Genomic DNA, 13114 nt, shown 5'->3' on the forward strand with positions numbered 1-13114 from the left:
ACGGCAGCACTCCGGCGGCGGGGGGCCTTCACTCGCTCCAAGTCTTCGGTGGCATTTCGGCGGCGGTGGGGTCCTTCAGCAAGCGAGTGAAGGACCCCCCAGCCGCCGAAGTGCTGCCGAAGACCCGGACCGCCGCTGGGTATTCGAATCAGGCCCCGCAGTTCCTAAAGCCAGCCCGGCTTGATAGCTGCCTCACCTGCACTTGGAGCACATCCCTAGCGGTGCTAACTGGCAGCCATGGGTTTCTTGCTTTGGTTCCCTGCCACCTGCTGGCAACAGTAGGAAGTAGTCGCCTATCCGCTGCAAAGGAGAACATGACGGTGCTGGCTCAGAGAAGCTCCGTGACTTGAGAGAGGCACCGGGTCATGTGAGGTTAAAAGTGGCCCCCACACTTCAGAAATCAGTCGCTCCAGTTTCTACTCAATGCTAATTGCTGATGCCTCATCTACCACGTAGATTAAAATAGCAAAATCCACTTGCTGGCTGATAAACCACGTTTCCCAGGGTCTCCATAATTTAAATCTGCCTAGTAAACAAATTGGATTGGGGGGGGTACTAAAATGGTAGAAATAATAATTCTATGAACTATTCACTTCCTTTTCTCTTGGCTCTAATTAAGGCCAATGTTACCCCGGCACAGAAATGCCCAAGGGGATGGCACACAGAGATTTTAATGGGCTCTGCAGAGAGTCAGGATGTGTTTCATGAAGGGTTATCCCTGCGACAAGCTCGGCCTCGGGCGGGTTTCTGCTGCTCACTGTCTCCCAGACTCACTCATTCCGTGTGTTCCTGGTTTGTGTGTGATGTTGGCTCAGCTCTTCACTTCCTCCCTCCGTCTCTCCCCCCGCCTGATGGAGGGACAGATAGGGACAAGGGGAGGCACCACCACGATTCAGGAATCCAGGTCTTCAAAAGTATCAACAGAACTTCCCAAAGCAAACATGGAGAATGCTTGTGCTTCAGGCAGAGTATCTCGCATGGTGTATGTACAGCAACTAGCATAACGCGGCCCTGATATCAGCTGGGGCCTCTAGGCTTTAATATAAATGACGGTGAGCCAGACCCCGATGTTCCGACTCAATGCCCAATTCAGATCCCACCGCAGTGTCGCACTAGTGTACCGCCACCCACTCCGGTGGGGTTCCTCCTGATATGCACCAGGGTAAGTGAGAGGAGAATTCGGCCTGCGGTCTTTACACTGGCAAAACTCCCAGCACTTCAGCAAACCCTCCCAGCTGAAATCAAAGGTTGATTTAGAACAGAGCATTTGGCCTCAGCATACCTGAGTTGATTCGCATTAAGGTCAATCCTTATTCAGTCCCTTGTTACTCCCATTGACTTCAGGAAGAAGTTTACCCCACTGGAAACAGAAGGATTTGGCCCTGAAAACCTGCATTGCTAGGCCCCTATCACGCAGGCCTGTTCACTCCCACTACAGTTGCCAATTTGGGTTGGACGTACTCCTGGAGGCTTCATCACATGACAATCTTTCATTAAAGATTAATCTTTCATTCCTGGAGACTCCAGAACAATCCTGGAAGGTTGGCAACCGTAACTCCCATGGATTTCAGCATCAACTGACAAGGGCTTAATCTGCAGCAAGGGCGATATGGGTTAGATGCGAGGAAAAACTTAAGAGTTAAAGCAGGCGTCCAAGGGAGGTTGTGGAATCCCCATCATTGGTTGGAGAACCACCTGTCAGAGATGCTCTGGGTTTACTGGGTCCTGCCTCAGGGCCAGAGGCTGGACTAGATGACCTCTCGAGCCCTTCCAGCCTGACATTTTTCTGATTCAAGGTGCCTTGCCCTCTGCTCATCTTCCTGACCCCAGCACAGAGCCATGTGGGTGGAGGCTCCTTGGAATCGACATCCGGGGGCAAGCAATGGAAAAGTTTCCTTCATCTCTGATTACTTCCGTCTGGGAACAACGTGCATGGTACCGAGGAGGTTTCTCATCTCCTCTCAGAGCTGGACATTCAGGAGCTTTGGGCCCTATAGGAGATATCTAGGACCACTGCAGAAAGCAGCACAGTGATGGAGAGGGGCTCACTGGTATGGCAGGAAGTGGAGTATCGAGGAAGGGAATGAGGCTGCAGAGAACGCAGCCCTGAGACAAAAGAGGAAGGATGGGCCTGTGATTAGAGTACTAGCCTGGGACTTGGTGGAGATGGGCTGAATTCCCAACTTTGGGCAAGCTATTGTGTGTCTCAGTTCCCCATCTGTAAAATGGAAGCGATAAGTAGGCATTCAGATACTATAGCAAAGGAAGCCATACAAATAGACACCCCCAGGAGGAGAGGAGGGGACGGGATGGTGGTGAGGGCCTACAGAAGGAACCCAGCAAGGGACGGGGAGTAGGTACATCGTGTCAGTAAGTCGGACCCCTCCCCAGCTTGCTAAGCTTGTCTCAAAAATAAAAGCAAGGCTTTATTTTATTTTTTGCTCAGCTGTGCTGACGTGCTCTTGGCTCCACTTTGTAGTTACCCAGCTGTGAGTGTGTAATTCACCCATGCCGTGCAGCTACACGCCCAAAGTAGGGGCCATCCATAAAAGACACTCTGCAAAGAAGGACTGATGGGGGAGCGGAGGGGGGACATGTTTAGAAAGTTCAGGGAGGACTTGGAATTGGCTGGTGCCACATCACTGCACTTTTATAGATTCAGTCCCTTTAAAGCACTACCGGGAGAGGATGCATTTCTTCAGAGATTAGGGTAGAAGTTACATGGACTTGCCGGCTGACTGTTGGATTTTGAGCATCATTAGTAGCATGGCCTAGTGGATAGTACACATAACCAGGAGTCAAGAGACCTTGATTTCTATCCCTGACTCAGCAACTGATTCGCTGTATTACCTTCGGCAAGTCACTGCACGGCTCAGTTTCCCCATCTGGGAAATGGGTCCAACACCTTCCTTTGTAAAGCACTTTGCGGTGCAGATAAAAGGAGTGACACCTAAGGACACAGTATTGTTATTTAGGCATTGGATTGTGCAGTGCAGACTCTTGGCGAGCAAGTCGCCTATCACGAAATGTCAGCACACTACTGAATTGCAGGTGGGATGACTATTTCCTTAAATGGGGAGGAGATGAAACCATGTCAACATCTTTCCTGAGAAAGAAGGGAATCAGGGCCACAATGAGACTTAGAGGAATGGATAAAGAAATGGAAGGTGGGCTCGTTGCTAATTCCAGAACACCTGCAGAGATCTTTTCATGGACGGCCCTTGACACTGCCAAGTCCATGTAACTCCATAGGAATTCTCATGTTGCGGCTCTTACTATACGAGTTACATGGAGCCCACTCCTTCTGGGCAAGCCGAAAAAGAAGGTATGGGGGGAGGAGGGCAGAAGCAAAACAGGGGATGTGTTGGGGGAAAAAACACCCAAAAAACCCAATGACTAGCCCTAAGGAAAGAGAAGTCAATCCCATTTTCCAACTGCAGCTGGATCCCCTGATTTGCATCTGTGCATAATACAGAGAGCACCCCTCTATAAGGCTGATCTCCTAAGACAAAGGGCTTGTCCGATACATCAAGAAAGCTGTGTCCACCAGTGGAGTTGAAGGCCATCAGTGGAGAGCCTTATAGCAAGGGTGCATTGTCTCCATCTTATTTTAAGTAGAGCCCTATGATGAATCTGTTTCAGGAGGACGAAGCCGGAGAAGGCAGATTCAACTTCTCTGCCTATGGGATGGGCCCTGCCTGCCTGCAAGCCAAGGACGGCATCTCGGTCAAAGGAGCCAACAACAACAACACGGCCAACCCAGCCCCGGCCGCCTGCAGGTCTCCCGACGAGATGCGCAAGCTCTTCATCCAGCGAGCCAAGAAGATCGACAAGATCTCGCGCATCGGCTTCCCCATGGCTTTCCTCATCTTCAACATTTTCTACTGGATTATCTACAAGATCGTCCGCAGGGAGGACGTGCACAACCAGTGAGCAGGGCCGCCCGGAGAGGAGAGCCAAACGGGATGAGAGGGGAGAAAGCAATCCTCTATACCCATGTGCAATAGCAATGCAGCAATGCATGAATTTAAGAATGTGGCAATATCTACTTTAAAATAAACGGGGGGGGGGGACTTTTAAATATACAAACTGAGAATTACCAGGGGCTGGGGAAGGAAGTTTTCCAAAACTTGAATTGGGGGATTGCCGAGGGCTAGGCGTTTTACAGCATAGGAAGGTTCGGATTGCTACAGCGGCAGTCCAAGCAGTGTAATATATTAAATATATATTCATGCTTAATTATAATGCAAAAAAAATCCTTTTTTTAGCCTATTAACAGCTTAAATTCTAAAGCCACTGGAATGATTCATGATTCCATGTGCAGAAGATATTGCAATGATGCTTAAATCTGATTTTTGCTATATAAAGGCCATACCAGTTTCCAGCCAAGCACGCAAAAAAAAAAACAAAAAGAACAAAAAAAACCACACACATACACACAAGAGAGTCATTTATGCTTCCCTAGGTTTGGTGTCTGTGTTTTCAAGTTGGGATGGATTGGAGGAACTTTAAGGAAGAGGCTGTGGGTCATTCTTTTGGCCAAGGATTTGAAAATCCAATATTTTGTCTCTCTTAGTTAAAGCAAATATAGTCCCCATCCCCTTTAGAGACTAACCCAATGAGAAATCTGAAAACATGAGGGCATTAGAAAGGGCGAGAATGTGCTGTCCTTTTCAGCAAACCAAAAGAATGACAATCTCAAGAGGCAGAAATTACCCTTAGCACAAGTAACAAAATTGTTTTAAAACAGCCTTTGTGTTTCAACCATATTTGTTTGGGACGGGGGGTGGAGGGAGAATGGGAAAAACAAATAGCAATTGTGTTTCAATAGAGCTTTAAAAAAAAATCCATGTGTTCTAATGCTGCACACCTCATAGTGAGGAAGAAGATAAATAAGTGGAACTGAGTTGTATTGGTACAGGCTGGGGTGGGGAGGAGGGTGGTAACTGTACAGAAAGGGCGGTCGTTATTTTCTGGCATTGCATAGCAGTAATAAGAATATTGAGACTGGGTTGATGGCCCAACTATATTTTTGTAACTTTTTAGTGCTGCATTTAGCTTTGATGTCCAAGGAAAGAGGAACAAGCCTTCTTTGCCCTCTATTGTTTGGTGGGTGGATCCGGTCCCCGTGGGAGCCTCGAGGAAGCCAAGCAGATGAGGAGAAGGGAAGGCCATTAACGTTTACATGGGGCTTGCAGGAGGCAGGCATCCGAAGAGGGGATGGGAACGATGCAGATAGGCAGGGGGGGCTGCCCTTCAGGCAAGCTTGTGATGCAGGTGTAATGTCGGTGTTAGGGGTAGGGATGGGGCATTTAATACAGCTCTGTTGCTGGCATTTCAAAGACAAGCTGAGGCGTGCAGGTGAGCACAATAGTTGCTGTCCTATCCCTGTCTTTGGGGCCATCTTTGATCCAGTAGCCAGGCTGCCGAGCTGCCAGGGCTGTATTTTTTTATTATTATTATTATTATTTATTTGTGCACTTTAGTGTGTCAGGTGAAAAGAGAAGCAGCGAATGGGAAAGAAGAGACAATCCGTTGGCACTGAAGCACCCGGGCTGGGTCTTGATTGCTGTAGAGACCAGGATGCTGAACTAAGGGAGCCAAATCAGAGGTGCCTCGGGAGGTTTCCAACACCCCTGCTCAGGATTTGCCTTTCAGCAGCTGGAAACAACTGGCCTGGGGCAGGACTGATCCATTTCTATCCATTTAGGAGGCAGGCGTTTGATTTCAGGGGTTGCATCGCTACATGTGATACAAGGCAACGCAAAGCAAAATGCCAGCCCGTTTTATACAGGTCTACTGGACCAGGGATGGACTAGAGAGTGCCTCTCGCCTCGGACACCAACTCGGATCTGACCCAGGTCAGTCGCAACCAGCCATCTGATGGGAGAGCGGTGAAAGGGTTTGGTGGGCTTAGTTCAGCTCCCAGTCCACAAGCCCATGTCACAACTGCCAGCCTTAGAGCAGAGAGGCCAAGGGTGGAGGCTGAACGCCACTCTAGCATAGACCAGATGCACCTTGGGAAGGGGAGGGATGAGGGTGGAGAAAGCTTGCCCATGGCTGCCCAGGCACTAAGGGTTCTGTGGACAGACATCAGTCTGCAGGGGTGCCGGGCCAGCCCCTTTCACCAGCACTAAATGCACTTTATTTAAAAATAGAAGGAAAAAAGGCAAAAAAAAGTGTGTCTGTTGCACAGAATAGGGCAAAATGCAGTATTTTCTAACACCTGGTCAAGAGGAACCGCTTAGCTTCAGGGGCTCGATATCATTGCTGGGGTGGGCACCAGGAGTGAAAGCCCAGCCCCTTTCCAGTCTCCTCCCTCCACTCAAGCAGCATAAATCTTGTACGTTGAGGATTTTGTTCTTCTGTCGCCGGGTAACAGAGCGTTCCCAGGAAGGGAGAAGTCACTGGAATACAAAGCAGTCGGGCAGAGCCGATATTTAATCTGAAGATGACTTTGAGTCTTGGCTGGGGACCGAGACTGCTGCTGGCTTGAGTTTGCTTGTTGAATTATTGAACCTTCTGCGGCATGAATGGCCTGTTGTGCCAGCTGTGTGCCGGGGAATTGCTCTCAACAGCTTGTCATGACCTGAAGTGAATGAGCAGATTGAGGGAATTTCCTACCTGTCTGCCACCAGGGCAGACTTTGCCGCTAACCCGCCCCATACCCCCACGTGTTCCCCTGGAGGAGCACAGGGAAAAGCCCTGCCTGCACTGGTCTGTCTTTGGTCAGGTGAAATGGATTCTGGATCCATCCTTGGCACTAACAGTTTGGATCCTGACCATTAAATAATGATTTTTCCCTTCCCTTTCCAAATTCTGATGCAGACTCCTAGTTTGGGCTAAGTTCAGCTCAGTTCCAACTCCACTGACTTCAAGGGAACTACAGGAGGGGGTCAGCTGTAGGGAGAGTTCCCATCTGCACCTTTCTTTCTGCTGAACCACGATGGCAGCTGAGCTGTTATGAGTAGTGACCATTAGATGATTAACAAACCACACGTATCGATATGCAATACTAGGGAATCTCGAGCCTACTTTGTTACAGCTTTTGTTATAACTTTGTTACATCCTTTTTTGCTTTTTTCCAATTCATCCCATGTACACAGCATGATGTGGGGGGGGGGATGGACCCGGGTCTGGCAAGAGCCAAGAAAACATGCTTCTGATTAACTGGATTCTGATCCAGCTTAGAGAAGGGCACTGAGCAAAAACAACCCTGAAACTTTGGGGGAAGTTCAGCTCCAGATCTGAAGCCAGGGTCAAATTTGCAGCTCAAGTTCATCTGTCATCCCCAGTCCTGTCTAGTTTGGGATGTTGGAAGAGAATAGGAGACATATGTCCTGATCCTGAAACACCCTGAATGCAGGCAGACGGCTGCACCTGCATGGAGCCCCACTGACTTCAACAGGGCTCCATGGGGCCATATGGATCCACTCAGATGGAGCACCTTGTAGGGCTGGGGCCAAACTGGGAGAGATTGGCAACTAAATTCTGGACCCAGTTACTGTGGTGCTAAAGTCAAGTTTTGCCATTCAGTGTAAACACAATGAGGTCTCTGTTATTTCCTCCCCATTACATAGCTAGTTAATATTTATGTGATATCTCAGGCTAAGGGCTTGTCTATCTAAATGGGAAACTGACCAGCAGAAATACAGCAGTATAATCAGACTATTGAATATAGTTCTGCTGGTCAGATTCCACATATAGAAGAGCCCTTAGTTTTTTCTACAGTTCTCATCCTTGTAGCACCCAAACACTGACAACGATGGAAGGTTTCACACAGTACGTTTCTACATACAGTATTTACCCCGTATATACTAAAAGAAACTGCCTGCTCTCCAAAGTATACTGCTTTATTATTACCAGCAATACTATGTATTAGCAACAACCTACAGGTTTCCCTATTTGCACTGTAGGTTCCTGTCATATCTGAATCATATCATTACTGTAGCAGTTAACCCTTTATGGAAATTGGGCTCAGAAGGTGGTTTTAAGGGCAAATCATAATATTATGTAATGGCCAGAAAAACAAAGAGTGATCTGGGGGTAAATTTTTCAAATGAGACTTAGGCACCTAAGTTTTGAAAATGGGACTTAGCAAAATCACTAAGGCACTTTTGAAAATTTTTACCCCTTGTTACCCATTGTTACTGCCAGACGTGGCTGAAACAGTATAACCACATGGTCAGGAATTAATGTTCTCACATGTAAACATGACCATTGAATGCGAAAAATAATAGTAATATACACCGTGGTAGTAATATAGATTTTCATTTTTCCTTACGAATTTTTTTTTTAAGTTATAATTCGCAATCAAAGTCAGTTTCGGGTCTTAATCCTGCTTCATGGAAATCGGCAAGAGTTGCAGCTGTGCCTTATCGTGCTGCGTAATTCAGTAAAAGTGCTTGATCCTGAGCATTCTGCCCTCAGATCCAGCAAAGACACGTGCTGAACTTTAAGCCTGTGAGCAGATCCATTGATCTCAATGGAAGTAGTCATGTGCTTTACGTTAAGTTTGTGTTTAAAAGCTTTGGTGAATCGGGGCCAGCATGTTCAGCTCCCTGTGGGATCAAAGCCTGAGACCACTGACAACTTTGAAAGTTCTTCTGCCAACAGAAAATAAGTGATTTACGTGTCAAACTTTTTTTTTCCCCCCACATAGTGCTGCTTGAACCTTGTCAATTTCAAGGCGAAGCCAGGGTGGCTCAAATTAGAATGGTCATTGTGTCTTATTTATAGTCCCAGGGATCCTGCAGGTTCTTGAAGTTGGTGGCAAAGAGTCCATGCATTTCAAAATTATTATTTTTTAAAAAGAACTTTTAGGAGAAAAGGTTTCACTATGTTAAAAAAATGACTTTTTCATAGAGATTATAAAATCATATTTTTGTAATTCTCGAACCTACTTGATTAAAATGTAGGGATCAACTGGAATCAGACCAGGGGTCCATCTACTGCAGCGTTCTGACCCTGGCAGTGGCCAGTGCCAGATGCTTCAGAGGAAGGTGCATGAAACCCTGTAGTAGGCAGTTATGGGACATAACCTGTCCATCAGCAGAATACTGTAGTGCATATTCCCAGGAAACACAGTTGTAAAGGCCACAGACCCACTGCCGAAAGCACTCTTAGTTAGTTCATAGAATCATAGAATATCAGGGTTGGAAGGGACTTCAGGAGGTCATCTAGTCCAACCCCCTGCTCAAAGCAGGACCAATCCCCAACTAAATCATCCCAGCCAGGGCTTTGTCAAGCCTGATCTTAAAAACCTCTAAGGAAGGAGATTCCACCACCTCCCTAGGTAACCCATTCCAGTGCTTCACCACCCTCCTAGTGAAATAGTGTTTCCTAATATCCAACCTAAACCTCCCCCAGTGCAATTTGAGACCATTACTCCTTGTTCTGTTGGGAAGCTGTGTGTCCCACCATGCCTTCATGAATGCAAACCCTTTCTTCTTTGAGGGTCCAGTCCCGCTCCCATTTCAGTCCATTGCAGAACACCCACGCAGCTTAATGGGAGAAGGATTAGGCTCTCATCCCTTGGCTTACAGGAAGCATTTAGTAGTCTCTTGCTCCCGTGAGGAAGCTTTTTAAACTGTGCTTGTTGGTGGAAAGAAGCTCCAACGCTGCTCCTCTTTCTGAATAGGTTTCTACCATTTTTTTTATAGAGGCACTTCATTAGTTAAAGAGATAATTAAGGTACTTGATCATTCTTGAGGGCATTAAGATTAGCACCAAAGAGGAAATTAGCATGCAATAATTTTAGGATCATTAAGGTTTCCTCTGATACCAACCAGGGCCATTACCCATCTCTCTTTCCCTCCCCTTTCTCTCACTAATGATCAGTACCACCTTCATTGCTTAGGTTTATGCATCTCATTTTCTCAAACTAATCTATACCAGAAGGCTGTTACTTATTCCTGGGGGTCTGCAAAGTGACTTTGGTTCCTCTGTTTCACCGCTACAATTTTTCCATCAGAACACTAGATCCCAAAGTCAGCATAAAGATAAAGCAAAGCCTCACCAAAAAAAATTACATTGCTTGTAAGAAAAAAACAACCTCTGATGGAAATTATATTCTGCCGAATCCCATTAAACAGCTTCAAACCAGCCTCAGATAACTAATGGGGGAATGAAAAGCGCTCGCTTAGTGCATATTCAGAGAATAATGGCTTTTTTAAGAGTGCCCTTTTCATGGCATGGCTGTTATTGACCCTTCTCTCGTCTCCCAGAACTGTTTTAGTGCATGTCTGTAAATCACAGGGTTCGAGCTTTACATCTTAGAATGCAATTAAATAAGACACTCAGTGGAGAAGAGAGAGATTATCAGTGCAGGATCACCCCTCCCCTGCACAATCGCTGGTTGTGCCATGGGCTACGCTCAAACTCACTGTTCCCTTTTAGGAATCATCCCCTCTCCCTCTTCCCCCACACCTGCCTCAGACCCTAGATGCGCAAACGGTCAGGACCAATCTCTCACTACCAAAGCAGATCTTCCTCTTTCTTTCACCTGACCCCAAACACCGTCCTTGCCAGAGAGGAATGGCTGCAGACAGAGCCCTCCAAGATGACCCCTTTCACGAGGGCCCAAACCCTGCAGAATGCCTCATAAGGGCCCTCCCAGCTCCTAGGAGCCCAGGGCATAAGTATAGGATTCAAATTCAGATTCCTTTACCAGCCAACCCACTGACTGTCCAGCTAGCAAATAATTCAACACCGCATAGGCCCATCGACTCACTTTAGAAGACAGTCTCCCCACAACAGAGGCTCTGTCACAGGGGCAGCTGGGGTATTGCCCAGCGCAGGAACATGAGAGAATATAATGTGCCTTCATCCCCCAGAATGAGCCATGCAGAGCTACTGGTTTAAGGGAACAGCTGGGGGATCAGCATTCGGGCGGGGCAGCAGGGGTGCAGTCCCTTTTCATTAAGGAGCATTGTGGAAGTTAAGGAGAGTTACTGTATCCCACCTAAATGTTTGCCCTCCAGCTGCCACTGTCTCAGGAAGTGCCCTCACTAACCCTGCAGTGTCACACTGCAGCTCGGCCTGAGTGCCTCACCTGGAAGAAAGATGTGCACCCACACTAGCATCATATCTTTGTACAGCAGTCTCAATTCAGGCCGCGCCCACCCCACAAGGACGATCCCATTGCCAGGGTATCACTCCTCTTTGCCAATGTTTAAATCCACTAAGAAACTGGAAATGCCCAGCAATCTTCTCCATCCCCCTACCCTCCAGCAGAGACAAACCAGTTCACCCACTTCCCAGTTAGAAAATACCTTTGCATCAGTGAATGTGCAGATGAATTTCTTTTCTCCTGCTGATATTTCCCGTTCTCTTTTTGTGGAGCGAAAAGCAAGGGCTCTAGGAGAAGGGGCAAGAATCGGAAAGGGAAAACATAGCAGCAGCTAACGGGGACTTACCAGCAGCTAGCAAAAGCACAATGTGAAAATGATCCCATTAGGGCTGCAGCTGCTGGACTCGGCCCAATTTAAAAGGCCAGCCCCAGAAAGGCATGCTGGGTAAAAAGCTCCTACAAGCAGTGGGCAAAGTTAGCCTGGATCAGGTGTAGCTATAAAGGAAGCACTGCTAGCGAAAGGCCTATCTAGGAATGACTTGTGGGAGATGGGAATATAGTGATCAGAGCTCCGTCCCCCACTAGACTGACTGAACTCACCTTGGTTTGTGCTCCAGTGCTGGAGAGCCAGTGGGTGATGATTCAGAAGTGACCCTGTGTCATGCTAAATCAAAGCCCAGTATCAAATTCCGGCTCAGGTAGAACCTTGCCCGCTGTGAGACATGTAGGGCCCAGCTTATCCCTGGTGTGACCCCACTGTCTTCACAGTGTGGCTGAATGTAGCCTTGTCCTGTCTATTGTTTCACACTGATTGATAATGAGCCATTGATTGATACCACCATCATATTTCACCTACATAATACCTGCCAAGGGGCATCTCAATAAATAGGATTCCTGTAGCCTGGTGCAAGACTGAGGAACACTTTCACTCTAATTTGTTGGCTAAACTTTTCTTCCTGAATTTGCCTTGCTACGTTGGCTTCAATTTAAGAGCGGGCTGGGCTGGAGGAGATGCTTCTATGCCCAAGCACCCCTTCACACACATGCAGAATATTACTGTGGGCCTCCACTTTCATCACGTTTTACAGGGCAAACAAATGTCCCAATCCTGCAGGAGGGAAGTGCTCCTCCTACGAAGTTATGAGAGTTGAGAGCACCCAGGACTTTGCAAGATCAAGAAGAAGATGACACAAAAGGACAGAGGTCCCTTGATGTCACCCCTTCTCTCTCTCTTCATGAACTCCAACAGTAGGAAATAGAATATGGCCTTCTGAGTCTTTCGGGTGATTCCTGCTCAACACTCTCCAGGACAAAAAAAAATCCAATTCCTTACTGGGAACATTCTCTTCTAACCTGAATTAGTCATCAGCTCATCTGAGCAAGAAACATGGTTAAGCAACTAATGCCATGTATACAGTACAATCCCAAAGACACCCGTGTTTTGATAAAAAGTATTGTAACTTCACTACTGGATCTGATAGGCATCCATTCTGGGGGCGAATCTAACCAAGTCAGGCATCTTCATTAGATAGGAATGTTCCAGCAATTCCATTTTAAATTTAATGAACCACTTCCTTTGATTGGGCACAAAGATTTGTTACACACACACACACTCTCTCTCTCTCTCTCTCGGTTTGGATTGTCACTTCTGGAACAGGGTGCTGAGGTGTGATTTTCCAATAGAGCTTTGCCTTCACTGCAAAGCACAGTGTGTTTTCACATTGAGTTGGCTATCTGGCCGTAAACTCTAAGTAGAGACAAAGCATTTGAGTTTTTATCTCGCTATATCTAGCCAAGGTAAAGCCCAGGTGGGAAGTATAGTGTTGACCTCAACTAGCTACATCCAGGTTAAAAGTTACCTGTGCCTTATCACCCCTAGGGTTTTATGTCAGTATAGCTAACTCAAGGTAAAACCCCATCTTTTGCTGCAGTGAAGACACAGCATAAATCTATGCTTTTTCTTCCATACACTCTTTGCCCTGCAATTAAAATTTGATTTCAGGGCAAGGATTGTCTTTGGTTTGGAATGAAGGCCTGATATTT

The 13114-nt window shown here is 47.0% G+C and overlaps 1 protein-coding gene across 1 annotated transcript in view; it reads left to right on the forward strand.

The window, feature by feature from the left end:
• The window catches only part of GLRA1 (glycine receptor alpha 1), a 68927-nt gene extending 64521 nt beyond the window's left edge, over nt 1-4406 (forward strand). The window contains exon 9 of the mRNA XM_034780018.1: nt 3643-4406. Within this exon, the coding sequence (XP_034635909.1) occupies nt 3643-3933 (291 nt within the window). The 3' untranslated portion in view covers nt 3934-4406. The remainder of the gene's footprint in view (nt 1-3642) is intronic.
• The last annotated feature ends 8708 nt before the right edge of the window (nt 4407-13114 follow it).

This window comes from Trachemys scripta, chromosome 8, assembly GCF_013100865.1.
Source record: "Trachemys scripta elegans isolate TJP31775 chromosome 8, CAS_Tse_1.0, whole genome shotgun sequence".
Lineage (NCBI taxonomy): Eukaryota > Metazoa > Chordata > Testudines > Emydidae > Trachemys > Trachemys scripta.